The 16855-nt window shown below is 44.6% G+C and overlaps 1 protein-coding gene across 1 annotated transcript in view; it reads left to right on the plus strand.

The window, feature by feature from the left end:
• LOC126161113 (protein FAM246C-like) overlaps positions 1 to 14777 on the plus strand; it is a 64979-nt gene extending 50202 nt beyond the window's left edge. The window contains exon 3 of the mRNA XM_049916960.1: positions 14405 to 14777. Within this exon, the coding sequence (XP_049772917.1) occupies positions 14405 to 14777 (373 nt within the window). The remainder of the gene's footprint in view (positions 1 to 14404) is intronic.
• Positions 14778 to 16855: the final 2078 nt, after the last annotated feature.

The following is a 16855-nucleotide window of genomic DNA, read 5'->3' on the forward strand; positions in this document are numbered from 1 at the left end:
ACACAACACCATTTTCATACATCAAGCTATGTGTATAGAAACACATAGAAGTTAAACCTACACCTACCATTATTCAGTTTTTGTGTTTTGTCAATAACAAGAAACCTGTACTGTATGTGATGCCAGCAATCTCCACATATGTTTACAAATTCACTGAATGACATGTCGCTTCCTACATGAGCTTGGTTAATGTGTTTTAAATTCAAATTCTATTGTTTCATTGCTATAATGAGGTTTGCATTATCCCTCACCAAATGTTTTGGGATTTTGGATTGTGTCTGACTCAAATAAAATACATCAACACCCATATGATGACCAAAACATAAATATCATATTATTTGATCCTGGTTTTCCACAGCAACATCAACAAATACAAATATGATGTTTGATTTTACTTTTTGTGGTGGAGGTATTTAACTGCTTTAACTGAATGAAGTGTATGTTACACCACTGACACTTCGTAGTGTCTTTTGCGTTGAAACAGTTTTTTTTTTTTTTTTGTAAATACACATATATGCTGTAATCAGACTCCATCCCAATGTGCTAACAGCGACATGAGTACATTTACCATTGGATGGACCTACAATTATCACTTGTATATTATCAGGGAGGAGTATCCTAATCTTCTTCTTCTTCTTCTTGTGTTCTTCCACCCAGGATCTGTCACATACAGTAAAGTTATGATAATTCACCCACACTGGCATGATACCAAAACTATATCAGATATTTGGATAGAATGGATTTTAAAAGGAAAACACTTGTGATAACACATGTAGCCACTACAGTGCAATCAGCACCTTACTGACAGAGCTACTATGGCTACACTATAATGAGAAGGTTATGGAGTAAGAAAAATGGAAGGTTTATGATAATATATTTTATTTACACTTCAGTGATTGTACATAGGATGCAGTACATCAGCAAAATCAATTGTTCGTTTCTTCACACCAGTACAATATTTACCAAATAATGGTTTCTTCTATGCACACAATTCAGCATGAATTTTTCTCAGACTGATGCATATTCCTTTAGCTTCTTCTTTGCTCTCATGCCGATATGGTGTTCTAAATCTCTGCATGCACACTATACATATGGAGATAGTTCACAAAGTCTTTATATGCACTTTCAAAATAAGGGAATCATCTGTTCAGTCTTGGATAGCATTGGATAGCACCATCCAGAGACTAAACAATCGTAACAGTAGAGTACTGTAAATAAATGTACTGATGGCCTGATCTCAGCATGAGTGGAGTGCCATCATTCAGTGATGTTATGGGTAGCATCAGGCCAGTACAGCAAACCTCTAGGGAACAGCGGGATTGACCATACTCTGTGGTCATCTGCTGATTGATTTAGGGTTCAGCATTACACAGTTCATATCTTCTCAACTCTGTAAACCTTTCTTTAACACCTCTCAGTACATTTTCAATTTCTAACACAACACAACAGTCACTGTCCACTCATGCTTCTATGTCAATATTCAAGTGCTGTGAGACACTTATAACTTGAGCTGAATATTATTAGAGCACTGGTATGAATTGGTAGTTTGACATCCACCACATCTACACCCTGTCCTTGGAACAACACTGGAATGTTCTGGGATGGCACCATGTTGTGACCAGTACTGACCTGCACCACCAGCACACTTCTTTACAGTTTCAGGGACTCGCTGGATGTCTCTGTTACATAAATTGATGAGTGGAATGGATATTAGCTATTGGCTGTCCTGCTCCAGCATGCTAGCCACATGCACTGCAGCATCTCCCAGCACTGCAGTTGTCAACAATCCCGATATTGCTGCAGTTCCCAAGAAGCTAATAGCTGCCGCTGCTGCTGGTCTGGACACAGCAAAGGTCGCTTTGGGTTTCAACAACCCAGTGGGTGCTGCTTCTGGCCAGACATGCAGGAACACCCTCAACAAAGGAGTAAATGAAACAATAATCATCTATAGACAAAGACATGGAGTTGTACAAAGAACCACTACATGAGATAACAGTAGCAAAGACATGTAATGAGTACTTAATCTTCCACTTCTTCTGTGAAGCAGAGGCAGATGAGGATCTCAGCTACTCTTGACACTTCATGGCTACCACTACGCCACTGACTGAGACTGGTGAACTGCCACACTGACCTTACGTTGTCCCTGCTGTCATGATTATATGACCAGATGTAGTATCCCTGCAATCCTATTGGCTCCCAGAAATTTCTAAGTGGGGAGGAGGGAATGCTGCATTCCTATTAGCTCCCTGAGAGGAAGTAGTAGGGGAGCAAGTCCCACTTCAAGCACTCTCTGTCGCAGTTTTGTGAACTACCTCATTCAGTCTTAGACTGTTGGTGAAGAACACACATTCGTCTCTTAGACATATTAATGGGGTATTTCAAGAAATGTAGACAGTTATAACATAATCAGCCATCAGCACAAGTTATAGAATGGGTCTTCAACCCATCACAATGTATTACCATTATTTGCTTAAGTTATTCTTCTTACACTCATCCATTATCTTTCCATTCCAATCCTCATGTAGGGAGCTATGGACCCAATCCTCACTTACATACTTGTATGTGGTACACCTATTAAAATCCTCCCTGATCACCGCCAAAATGTCCTCAACTGAACACATTCTGAACAAGATGACTACACCAAAGCAGATGACTGGACTGTTCATGTTCATGAAAGGTCTACAGTTCCAGCACAAGCATCTATCAGCATTAGTAGCGAAATGTAACTTCAGTCCATTCCACTGCATCTTCATGATTTGATGAAACATATTCCTATTCTTACACTCATCCAATATCTCCAGCCACTGAGGTAGCCATACGGTCTGAGGCACCTTGTCATGGTCCACGTGGCTCCCCCCGTCGGAGGTTCGAGTCCTCCCTCAGGCATGGGTGTGTGTGCGTTGTCCTTAGTGTAGGTTAGTTTCACTTAGATTAGGTAGTGAGTAAGCTTAGGGACCGATGACCTCAGCAGTTCGGTCCCATAAGACCTTACCACAATGTTTTCAATATCTCCACTTTCCAAGCATCATACAGGAAGCTGTAGATGCAGTCCTAACCTGCATGATTACAATTAATGTAGCTGTTGAACTCCTCCTTGTTCAACACCAGAGCATGTCCTACATTGAACACATCTCACATACAATAAAGTAAAGACCTACATCCATATTATCTGGCAGCTCAACAGATCAATGCAGACTGGCTCTTCCTCAGTAGTGGAGGGGTGGGTGACATCACAGGAGGTAAGTGTGGGGGGGGAGGGGAGTTATGTTAGTGGATGTATCCTAATCACTCGGTTTCCTGCCAAAATTTGAAGTTTCCACCATGACAGTGTGATGTTGCCACATCTATGGTCCGCCATCTTAGGTAATTTGGCGACATTGCAAGCTGTGCCAGAAACTTCCTAGCACAACTACTGGTGTATCACAGTGGACCATCTGATCGCCCTTATAATAAAACACATGTACCACAACAGTTAAAGGAAACCTGATGTGCAGAAGGCTCCAAAGAAACCAATATGAAACAAAATTCAAGGTGTCGTCTACAGTGAGGTCAATGGAAAAGAATCATTAGGTCGAGTGGACAAAGATGGCATAGGAAATGACAGTGACCTCATCAGAAGAATCGTTATATTCCCAGTCATTTCTTAAGAAGACAGATGGTGTCTGCAGTCTTGTTAGGCACAGACCACCAATGAAAAAGTTTCAAAGAAGTCATTTTGTATTTTTATCTTTATTAAGTTATCAGCCATCATCCAGCTGGGAAATAATTGCATGTGGTGTCCCACAAGGTTCAGTCTTTTGCTGTTAGCTACTGCTGTGCGTCTTTATGGAATTTCATCAGTAACATTACCAAACATCGAGTTACTCTTGTCTGCTAGTGATACAAACATTGCAATACATAGCAAGTGAGGCATAGTTTTAGAAAGATCGATTAATGAAGTATGTCTAGAAGGAGAGAGAATAGGTCGCCTGGGTTAAGTTCTTAGGGTTTCAGCTTGGTATTAACTTCAACTGGGAAAAGCACAGGAAAGAACAAGTGAAGCGCCTAAACAAATTTATATCTGCAGTGCAGATGTTGTCAAATGTGATAGAATAAAAATACAATACTGGCATATTCCGCTTTCTTTCATTCCTAAATGCCATAAGGAATCATTTTCTGGGGAACTCATCAGGCCAAGCGATAGTTTTCCGAGTAAAAAGAAAATAAGGGTATTAAGAATATTTTGTGATGTAAGTTCAAGAACGTCCTGCAGATGTCTGTCCAAGAAACTGGGGATAATAACTACTGCTTTCCAGTACATTTATTCCTCGATAAAATTTTCCAAAATGATACATATCTTTCTCAAACTAGCAACTAAGTGTTTTGAAATCAGTAACAAATAAGTAAAATCTTCACAAAGATTTAAATTTAGTTACTTTGGTCCCAGACGGTTTCAGCTATTCAGGCAGATAAATTTTCAATAGCTTGCCTTGTCAGAAGCCATAAAAAAATTAAATACTAATAATGTTCACTTTAAGAGCAGCCTCAAGCATTTATTGATGGCCAACTTCTACACCATTGACGAGTTTCATAGTAGACCTAGTTGATGAGTATGTATTGGTAATAATATCAAATGACATTAGTGTTACTTAGAATCTGACTTTTCACGTCTTCAGAGCACCAATGTGATCTATCTAAATAATAATTTCGAATGAAATAATGATCCGCACTGTCTGTAAAATACCTTTCATGAAAGGTCACAACTGGTTTCGCGTCAACTGAAGACGCATCCTCAGGAAACCTGTACAAAAATAATAAGGAATTTCTTTTACAAAGAATCCTTAAGAATGACTTGAAGAATAAAGGGCTACTGAAACGTAGTATAATATAGCAGTATTTGGAGAGTACCCATAGACATTCATTTTAACAAGTCGTAGCGGAAGGTGACTGCCTTATAGCCACTCCCCATCACTCAAGCCAAGTTATAAAGAAACAATGAGCTAAAAGCGGAAGACCATAATTAAAATAATGGGGATAGTAGAACCTATATAAATAAAACCTGGATAAAAAAAGCAAACGGGACGAAATTGTCTAAGTATGTTACTAGTCTACAGTTTTGTTTGACTCGTTTGTTTTTGATTCAAGTTTTATTTTTGTAGGTTCTCCTATCCCCTTCATTTTAATTATGGGTTATCGCTTTTAGCTCGCTATTTGTTTTTAGCTTGACGTGAATGATGGTGAGGGGCTCTAAGGCAGTTACCTTCTGCTATGGCTTGTTAAAAAGAATCTCTGTGAGTACTCTTCAAGTGTTATTATATTTACCAATTTTTAGCTGCCCATTACTCTTCAGATCATAGTTAAGGATTCTTTGTAAAAGAAAGGAAATCCCTATTAATTTTGTACGCATCACCTGAGGATGCGTGTTCAGTTGGCGCGAAACAAGTAATGACTATTAATAAAATGTATTTTACAGCCAATGCGGGTCATTTCATTCAAAAGCAAGTGACTGTGTCGTAAAAATATTTTTAAAAATGTCTATGAAGTAAATTGCTCAGTCTTATTTCTATTTGTGAATGCAGGTCACATTTTGTACAAGCAGTCATTGAACTTAACTGAGAAAATGTAAAGCTGGATTTTCAATCGTTTAACACCCGGGTCCACGAACTCCAGGAGTGGAGTAGTTCCGTGCGTGGCTGGCAGAGTGCAGCAGTTGGCAGGGACTCGTCGCTTCCGCCACGTCGCCGGCGCTGCGCCTACTTCCGACCACACAGTACACTCACACAGCCACACACGGTACGGCAGTCGCCCACGCTGCCACATTAGCGGGGCGGTGCGACCGCATAGCCCACTTCAGCTGCGTCGCTACTGAACGGACACTAATTTCCATTTCCAGCGTTCGTCTGTGGGTCAGAAACACGTGTAAATGTTATCAAAGGTGCACATAAAGCTGCCTATCCATAGAGGTGGGCGTCCACTTGAAAGCTAAACTCGGCGAGTTGCCCTCGAGAGAAATCCATTCGAATGGACGACGGGTCAAATCCCCGTCCCACCATCCGGATTTAGATCTCCTGAGATTTCCCTAAATCGCTTCAGGCAAATATGCCGGGATGGCTCGTTTGAAGAGGTCACGGCCGATTTCCTTCCTCATCCTTTGGTAATTCGATCTTGTGCTCTGTCCGCAATGACCGCGCTGTCGACGGTACTTTAAACTCCAATCTCTCTTTGAGAGACTGTCTAGCGCAAAACTCGCAAGTGCAGAGACGGGGGTTGAGAGTCACTCGCCGGGTTTGCCGCGCGGCTGCGAGTACGTCGCTCTATAGTAGCGAGCAGCCGCCTCGTGCCGTTTCCGAAAGCAGCTCGCTAAACACGCGCAGCGTTCGTAGTGTGAGAGTCGCTCTCTGGAAACGAGACACCGAAACAGTAGTCACCAGAAGGAGAAATGTGGCTGATAGCAATTTACGAAGCTAACGAGAGCTTGTGGAACATAATGTGCCGAATAGCGTGTTAGACAAAAGAAACAAAAAGCTTTCAGAGGAACAGGAAAGAAAAGAGGTGCAGAGAAAAGTGCACAATTTCAGAAATGAGATAACAAAGTTTAATGTTGACAGAATCCTAATCAGAAATAATCGACTTGTATTGCACTTTTTTTAACAACATCTGATTGTGCGAAAGTAAATACTTGCAACTAGTGTTGTTAACGTTTTGTTGTAACCGTAGTAAGATTATTTTTATTTTCTTGACTTAGATTTTTAAAATCAGTTCCGAAGTAAAATACTCACAGGAGGCTGTAAATGTGAACCATAACGCATATGTAAGGGTACCCTTGCTAACAATCGAGAGCAGCCACTTGTTTCCGGTGACTACTGTATCGTTGGCCTTTAAGAAGGTTCCAGATGGAGGAGTTTCGCGGAGTTCCGTATTACACTGAGCCCGATTGGGAGACGATGGACAGTGCGGTGGGTTCCGAGTGGCCCAAGGCGGTGCTCGAGGAATAAGTAATTACAGCTGAGGAAACATAAGTTCGATTGAAGTTAAGAGAAGTATCGTAAACAGAGGATGTGTTTACGTACACTTGGAGGTAAGTAGTAAAATAGGATTGCTGTGTAAGACGTGAATGGCAGCCATTGGTGGAGCACGGCAAAATGAATGTCGTAAAGTTGACCATCGACATGGATGGATGCTGGTAGATGTCATATAACTTTCCGAGGGAGCTAGAGACGTACAGTTAAATATTTCAGGACACAACTAACGTGGTGAATCTTTTCCTTGTGGCAAAACAGAATGAGTGATGTGAGACTGCGACACTAACTAGGGACCACATACTTGTTGCAAGGACAAATAAGCGATATTAAAACTCAGTGACCTTTATGAGTCTAGTCCTGTCGTTAAGCTTAGACCACTATATGCGGAGGAAGCAGTGCGTTAGTTGATTTAGATAAGCCATGCCAACGCCAGCACTTCTGCTCGACCGACTGCCGCTAAAACTGAGTGAATTCGCATCAATACAATAAACATTTTTTTTAGTCATCAGTCTTCTGGCTGCTTTGATGCGGTCTGTCACGAATTCCTCTTCTGTGCCAACCTCTTCATCACAGAGTAGCACTTGCAACCTACGTCCTCAGATATTTGCTGGATGTATTCCAGTCTCTGTCTTCCTCCACAGTTTTTGCCCTCTACAATTCCTTCTAGTACCATGGAAGTAGTTTTCTGATGCCTTAACACGTGTCCTATCATTCTGTTCCTTCTCCTTGTCAGTGTTTTCTGTATATTCCTTTCCTATCCGATTCTGCGCAGGACCTCCTTATTCCTTACGTTGTCAGATCACCTAATTTTCGACATGGTCTTTAGCACCACGTTTCAAATGCTTCGATTCTCTTGTGTTCCGCTTTTCCCACAGTCCATGTTTCACTTCCATACAATGCTGTGACAATTTCAAACACCCGAATCGCTATTGTACTGCATTTACTGTTATGACCGGTTTCAGAAACTACGTTGCCATCTCCAGGCCTTCTGCTGCACATTTCACTGAATTCTGACCAAATGTATCCCAGCAGAATGGTAATACAAGCTCTTCTAATGTACGAACATTAGCTTGCATAATCAATGCATTATGTACGTTGTTTACGTAATAATTGTTTAATGCTTGAGTTGCTGATATACTATTGCTCTCATGTTCATGAAATATCGTTCTACACTGGAGCGTCAAAGAAAATGGTATAGGCATGCATATTCAAATAAGGAGGTATGCAAACAGTCAGAATATGGCCCTGTGGGCGGCAACGCCAATATAAGACAACAAGTGTCTGACTAAGTGCCGCGCAGGATTAGCCGAGCGGTCTACGGCGCTGCAGTCATGGACTGTGCGGCTGGTCCTGGTGGAGATTCGAGTCTTCCATCGGGCATGGGTGTGTGTGTTTGTCCGTAGGATAATTTAGGTTAAATAGTGTGTAAGCTTAGGGACTGATGACCTTAGCAGTTAAGTCCCATAATATTTTACACACATTTGAACATTTTTTCTGACGCAGTTGGTAGATCGGTTACTGCTGCCACAATGGCAGGTTATCAAGATTTAAGTGAGTCTCGGTCCGGCACACAGTTTTAATCTGCCAGGAAGTTTCAAGTTTCAAGATTTAAGTGATTTTGAACGTGGTGTTACAGTCGGCGCACGGGAGATGGAACATAGCATCTCCGATGTAGCGATGAAGTGGGGATTTTCCTGTACGGCAATTTCACGAGTGCACTGTGGGTATCAGAAATGAAGTAAAACATCAAATCTCTGCCGCCCGCTGTGGCCGAGCGGTTCTAGGTGCTTCAGTCTGGAACCACGCGAGCGCTACGGTCGCAGGTTCGAATCCTGCCTCGGGCATTGATGTGTGTGATGTCCTTAGGTTAGTTAGGTTTAAGTAGTTCTAAGTTCTAGGGGACTGATGACATCAGATGTTAACTCCCATAGTGCTCAGAGCCATTTGAACCATTTTCAAATCTCCGACATCGTTGCGGCCGGAAAAATATCCTGCAATAACGGGACCAAAGAAGACTGGAGAGAGTCTTTCAACGTGACAGAAGTGCAACTCTTCCGCAAATTGCTGCAGATTTCAATGCTGAGCCATCAACAAGTGTCAGCGTACGAACCAATCAACTAAACATCATCGATGTGGGATTTCGAAGCCGAAGGCCCACTCGTGTACCCTTGATGACTGTACGACACAAAGCTTTACCCCTCGCCCGGGCTCGTCAACACCGACATTGGACTGTTGATGACTGAAAATATGTTGCCTGGTCGGACGAGTCTCGTTTCGAATTGTAAAAAACGGATGGACGTGTGCGGGTATGGAGAGAACCTCATGAATCCACGGACACTGCATATCAGCAGGGGACGGTTCAAGCTGGTGGAGGCTCTGTAATGGTGTGGAGTGTGTGCAGTTGGACTAATATGGAACTCCTGATAAATCTAGATACGACTCTGACAGGTGTCTGTCTGATCACCTGCATCCATTCATGTCCATTGTGCATCCAGACGTACTTGGGAAATTCCAGCAGGACAATGCAGTATCCCACACGTCAAGAATTGCTACAGAGTGTCTCCAAAACATTCTTCTGGGTTTAAACACTTCCGCTGCCCCCCAAACTCCAGAGACATGAACATTATTGAGCATATCTGGGATGCCTTGGAACATGCTGTTCAGAAGAGATATCCACCCCCTCGCCCCCTCGTACACTTACGGATTTATGGACATCCCTGTGGGAATCATGGTGTCAGTTCCCTGCAGCAGTACTTCAGACATTAGTCGAGTCTAGGCCACGTCGTGTTGCGTCACTTATGCGTGCTGGTTGGGGAGGTCCTACGTGATATTAGGCAGGTGTACCAGTTTCTTTGTATATAAGACACATTTGGTCAATATTCAGTGAAATTTACTGCAGGAGATCAAATGATGGCAACGTGGTTTACTGAAATCGGTCATCACAATAAATGCTGTACAACAGCGATCTTGGCGGGTTGAAGTTTTACTTCTGTTTCTACATTAATCTAAATCACACCCTAATTTGGCAATGTCAAGCATATACAATTTCATACATATCTGAATCAGAAAGGTAAGTACACTCTATTCCCGTTTGAACTGCCGCTTTTCCTATCTGGGAATAATTAACACTACAAGAAACTGTTTGGGCCCGTGAGTGGGCAGTTCAAGAGCTGACACGTGCGTCATATTTTATTTTGGTCGTAATATGATTACTTAGTAGCCCCCAAATCGTGTGTTGCAGGGACAGGACATTAAACGTGGTACCTTAACTTCTGAAATGAGACTCAGAGGGCCGCTCGGAGTGGCCGCGCGGTTTGAGGCGTCCTGTCACGGGCTGCGCGGCCCCTCCCGCTGGAGGTTCGAGTCCTCCCTCGGGCATGGGGGTGTGTGTTGCTCTTAGCATAAGTTAGTTTAAGTCGTGTGTAAGTCTAGGGACCGATGACCTATGCAGTTTCGTCCCTTAGGAATTCACACACATTTGAACATTGCCGCGCGGGATTAGCCGAGCGGTCAGAGCGCTGCAGTCATGGACTGTGCGGCTGGCCCCGGCTGAGGTTCGAGTCCTCCCTCGGGCACGGGTGTGTGTGATTGTCCTTAGGATAATTTAGGTGAAGTAGTGTGTAAGCTTAGGGACTGATGACCTTAGCAGTTAAGTCCCATAAGATTTCACACACATTTCTTTTGAACATTTTTGAGATTCAGAGAGGATATTACTATGAGGTTTATTACCCTAGGAAACAGAGATAATTCAGTATACAACGTAATGGTTCTCTATTATTATCGATAAAAGAGATGTATCTGAGAATGAGCCGCTGGCAAAGTCAAATGGGGACCTACAATGTAACTAGAGCACTTGCCCGCGAAAGGCAAAGGTCCCGAGTTCGAGTCTCGGTCCGGCAGAGAGTTTTAATCTGTCAGAAAGTTGCAATGTAACTACTGTTTCCTGCGTTCTGTTGCGAGCAGGTTGGAATTTCAAATGCATTAGTAACTCGGACTGCAGTGTGCAACAGCGATGGAGTAAGATTAGTAATCTGTAGTTTTACATAATCTAAAATCCCTGATGTGGGCACAGGGTGAATAGACAAGTCCCCACTTTTCTGGGGCTGTGAATACCTTACCAAACTCTGAAATCGGTTCATAAGTAGACAGTTGTCAACGCAGAGTTGCTGTGCAGGCTGCAAACAGGATCGCCGATCTCTGTTCCTGGCTGTGACAGCGGATAATTTTCCGACAGGTCACTCATTCGGAAGATAACTTATTCTGATCGACGGTTCGAATGGGATCTGCCAAATTCTGTTCGGGATACTGTGACAGTAATCATTCCTATGTCGACCAAGAATTTCATCTTCTACTCGATGATGATACTCTCTCTCTCTCTCTCTCTCTCTCTCTCTCTGGTGGTGCAGGAATACGCCACGACCGAGAGACAACGTCTCTCTCTGCCGGCTCAGATGAGCCTCCACGAAAAACTCTGCTCTTCGCACGAATTCTGGAAAATTAGCGCGCCTCAGGCCCTGCGCGCTCCTATGCTTCCAATTGTTGGTGTGCGCTGGATCGTTCGCCAATCACTTCCGTTCCTCACGCCGCACATAGCTGCTCCAGAAACAACCAAGCAAAATCCAGCTCCAAAGGCGGGACTTCCCGCCAAATTTAATCGGGGCTCTATGACGTCAGGATGAACCGTCTGTAAACCTGCAATCATCTCACTCCTTTTTAGCGTGTGCGGGAGCTCAGAGGCGTGAGAAACTGCACTCAATAGATGTAGAGCAGCGTCTATGGGTGGCGTCTACCTGTCGGGCACTCCACGGTGTCAGAGATCAAGCTGTGAGAACGCCACCCTCACGACGCACATGCCTGGTGCCGAGACGGCTCCCAGTACTCGGCAGTAAAACAACTACGCGAGGCACCAGCCAGTCGCAGTCGCTCCAAACTGGTGCCGGGCCATTGGCCTCTGCATCCTAGCTGACACAAAGGCGTACCGCCACCCCTTCCCAAGGGGTCGTGTCAGCTGACAGCACTCCGCTACTGTCACCGACCGGCTGCCTATCGGGAACACTCTGGCCTGACCACACGCGATTCTCTCAACCACAGAACTCCTCGCAGAGCGGCCACACTCACAGATTCAGTAGAAAAATATAGAAACGAGACCACAGCCAACACCCTGTTTAATCAGAACCCTCACCCTAATCAGCCGGCCCCCACAGATGACGTTTCGAGTAAGTGGTGAAAATGGAAAAGAATTGAAGAGGACAAGCCAACAAGGGCTTGGTGCATTTCAGTATTGTACAGTATATCAAGTCCTTCCACGGAGGCTCGAATAGCTCCCTTCACTACTGGCATATTAGATTTTTTTCCTTACTTTTATGTTTTGTTTTACCAAAATAATGAACATTGAAATAGACTGTTTTCGAAATGGAATAAAACATTGCTCGTTGTAGGCTGTATTGTGCTTTATTAAAATCGTGCTGTTAGCTTATTTCGGCCGTGACCATTATCAAGCACATTTGCTTTGTTGGGTATTACACATTGTGCCCATCATATTTACGAGGGTTGGAACTTTAATAGTGACAACTATTTATATACAGCTCGTACAAAATAGGTACGTGTTTCAAAGTTTTATTGAGCATCAAAGTAGTCACCAGCGTTGTTTATAACCCGTTGCCAGCGATGTGGAAATAGTAGGATACTCTTAGCAGTGCAAGATGTGTTGACAGTTCAAGCGGCGCCGTCTATATCCCGACGAATTTGTAGCAGTTCTGAAGCGAATGCCGTGAATGGTTTCCTTCAGTATAGGAATCGATTTGAACTCATGAGGGCTTAAGTCAGAGGAATGCAGTAGGTGGTACAGCACTTAGCAGCCCCATCAGTCAAACAAACCAGTAACAGCTTGCACTGTACGTGCTTGAGCATTGTCCTGCAAAATGATGGTCAGGACCCGCTGAAAGTGTCATCACTTCTGTATCTATGCTGTTCATTTTTGGAACACAACCTACGAACAGCTTAGACACAGAAGTGATGACACTTTCATCAGGACCTGACCATCATTTTGCAGGACAATACTCAAGCACGTACAGTGCAAGCTGTTACTGGTTTGTTTGACTGATGGGGCTGCTAAGTGCTATACCACCTACTGCATTCCCCTGACTTAAGCCCTCATGAGTTCAAATCGATTCCTATACTGAAAGGAAACCATTCACGGCATTCGCTTCAGAACTGCTACAAATTCGTCGGGAAATAGACGGCGCCGTTCGAACTGTCAACACAAGTGGCACTGGTAAGAGTAACCTACCACTCCCACATCGCTGGCAACGGGCTGTACACAATGCTGGTGACTACTTTGAATGTCAATAAAACTTTGAAACACGTATCTATTTTGTACGAGCTGTAAATAAACAGTTGCTGCTATTTAAGTTTCAACCCTCGTAGAAATGATAGAGCACAAGCAATCAGCCGTCTGTTTTCGCAGGTTTTATTTGGAAAATCCAGATTTCCGAACAACAGGGAACTGACATGCAATGAGACTAGAAAATAATGCATTGATAATGGCTAGGCACTTTCCAAAATCTGGATTTGCCAAATAAAACCTGCAAAACCGGACGACTGATTGCTTTGATCTGTCGGTTATAAATGAGATCACAGTCGCTGACTGCATTCACGTTCGGAATGGAAGATAATCTAATGACTTTCTTTTATGTCACATACATAAAGCCAGAAGTCGTACTCCATCGTAACACACTCTAGCTCCAACAGCCTGACAACACATTTTTGAAATGTTTTGCTTGACAGTTTTACTTTTCGATCCAGCTTTTCGGAAAGGAGGACTGGGCACACTTGGAAGGTGAGGAGGTGCCCCAAGTTCGGCACTATCCTCGGGGCCCCGTGACAGTAGCTGCAGCCCTGGCGCTACCACCCTCTCCGCCACGCGCCCATCGCCCACCCGCCTCCGCGCTGCACTCAACGTTCACCACCCAGTGACGTGGCACAGGGGTTAGCACACTGGACTGGCATTCTGGGGGACGACTGTAGAAACCAGCGTCCGGCCATCCTGATTTAGGTTTTCCGTGATATTCCTAAATCTCTTCAGGCAAATGCCAGTATGGTTGCTTTGAGAGAGCACGGGGCGGCTTCCTTCTCCATCCTTCCGTAATCCGACGGGACCGATGACCTCGCTGTATGGTCCCCTCCCCCGAATCAACCAACCAGCCTCAACGTTCACACAACGTCGTACGTAAAGCAAAAACAATCGCGGGATCTACTGCACGGCAGCCCTTTGTTTTGACACTGCAGTAACACCGCTGAACCGCGATGAATCTGCGTGTGTGGCTGCGGCGGTCGCCTCTCCCGCGGCGAGCGGGCACTCCATTGTGTAGCGTGGGTCGTGAGAGGGCGTAGCCGTGCGTTAGCGGCGCTCCTGCCCTCGTGGCCCCCGCAGTCGATTATCTGCCGCCGTGTGGCGCGGCCCGCGTCTGCACGAACGAACGACCGACCCACAACCGGCGCGGAGAGGAGCGCATGGGAAGCAGCGCCGCCTCGCCGCCTCCAGCGGAGCCGCTTAATTGGCAGGCTGGGACGGCAGCTTCCGGCCGGCTGGAGGCGGCGGGGGCAGGGGCGGGGGAGGCGACCACGCCCCACTGGACGCGAATGCCGTCCCCGGCGCCGCGGCCCACGGCTGGCTGCGTGGCGTGCTGTCGGCGCCGGCGGCCGCTTCTTCCCACGACAGGAAAAGCTCCTCCTGTCGACGTGACGCGGACCGCCTCACGTGGCTTACGCGGTTGACGGAAGCTGCCAGTCTACTAGTGGTTCCAGCAGCCAACATTTGTAGTGAGCCTTACACACTGAAGCGTCAAAGAAACTGGTATAGGCATGCCTATTCAAAGTACAAAGCTATGTAAACAGGCTGCGGTCGGCAACGCCTGTGTAAGACAACTGTCAGATCGGTAACTGCTGCTACAATAGCAGGTTATCAAAATCTAAGCGAGTTTGAATGTGCTATTACAGTCGGCGCATGAGCGATGGGACACAGCATCTCCGAGGTAGCAATGAAGTGGTGATTTTCCCCTATGACCATTTCACGAGTGTACCGTGAATATCAGCAATCCGATAAAATATCAAACCTCCGACATCGCTGTGGCCGTAAAAAGATGCTGCAAGAACGGGACCAGTGCGAGTGAAGAAGTGCAACCCTTCGGCAAATTTCTGTAGATTTCAATGCCGGGCCTTCAACAAATGTCAGCGTGCGAACAAGTCAACGAAAAATCATCGATATGGGCTTTCGGAGTCGAAGGCCCACTCGTGTACCCTTGATGACTGCACGACACAAAGGCTGGGCCCGTCAACGCCAACATTGGACTGTTCATGACTGGAAACATATTGCCTGGTTGGACGAGTCTCGTTTCAAATTGTATGGAGTGGATGGGCGTGTACGGGTATGGAGACGACCTCATGATTTCATGGACCCTGTACGTCAGCAAGGGACTGTTCAAGTTGGCGGAGGCTCTCGAATGATGTGGGGCATGTGCAGTTGGAGTGATATGGGACTCCTGATACTTCTAGATACGACTCTGACAGGTGACACGTACGTAAGCATCCTGTCTGATCTCCTGCATCCATTCATGGCCATTGTGCTTTCCGGCGGACTAGGGCAATTCCAGTAGGATAATGCGACACTCCACACGTCCAGAATTGCTACGGAGTGGCCCCAGGAACACTCTTATGACTTTAAACACTTCCACAACACTTTCGTGTTGCTCCCTCCAGCATTACTTCAGACATTAGTCGAGTCCATGCCACGTCGTGTTGCTCCACTTCTGCTCGTTCGCGGGGGTCCTGCACGATATTATGTATTTGTACCAGTTTATTTCGCTGCTCAGTGTAGCTCCACTGGTTGGTTACTCCCGGTTACAAGTAATATTTCTGGATTTAAGAGCGACAGTATTTAACCCGGAGTTTCAGTTCGTAATTTGTCAGACGGAAAGCGAAAACGGAGCTCTTTTCGTTATGGGGAAATAACACTGGCTTGGTAAGAGGCCCCTTTTCCAAATCTGGTAGCTGTGTATCTAATGCATCACAAAACAGCATCTCTTAAATTCTAGAGGCATTTTAAGGATCTCAGAGTAATTTTGTATAAAAGTGTCACAATTTGCGATTACATAATACTGGACAAGACAAGTGCTTTTTGATTGATTTGAATGAGGGAACCGAACAGCTAGGTCATCGGTCCCATCGGATTAGGGAAGGATGGGGAAGGAAGACGGCCATGCCTTCTCACAGAAATCATACCGGTATTGGCCTGAAGCGATTTAGGAAAATCCGGAACATGACAAGCCATCCCTTTTTATATGAGAATTAGAAAAGACTACAGATCTTCCCAAACTGCAGTTGGCCTTAACGTAGAATAAAAACACTAATAAGCCGCCGAGAAAAAGCTTCACAGGGTTCAGTAATTTCTCTCAATCTGGAGCCAATTTACTCGGTTTTAAAATTATGTACACTGTATTTTCTCTAGGTCTGAAGGTGTTAGCCGGCCGGGGTGGCCGAGCGGTTCTAGGCGCTACAGTCTGGAAGCGCGCGACCGCTACGTGTAACGTTCCCTGGCAGCACACACACTATTAATAAAATGAAATGACATTTAATTGTACTGTGTACACCTATGAAGCAATTCGTATGTACTATAATTGTTTAACAAAAAAAATATTATTTACTTTTGTATAAAGGACATTCGTTATTATTGTAATATTTTCTGTAATAATATTCTCGATGTATTTATGATTGTAATATTTCTATACTCATAATGTAATTACGATATATGTTAAAATGTAAAATACAGCCACAGAGGAAAATAATGTTGTAGGATT

This window comes from Schistocerca cancellata, chromosome 2 (genome assembly GCF_023864275.1).
Source record: "Schistocerca cancellata isolate TAMUIC-IGC-003103 chromosome 2, iqSchCanc2.1, whole genome shotgun sequence".
In the NCBI taxonomy this organism is placed as follows: domain Eukaryota; kingdom Metazoa; phylum Arthropoda; class Insecta; order Orthoptera; family Acrididae; genus Schistocerca; species Schistocerca cancellata.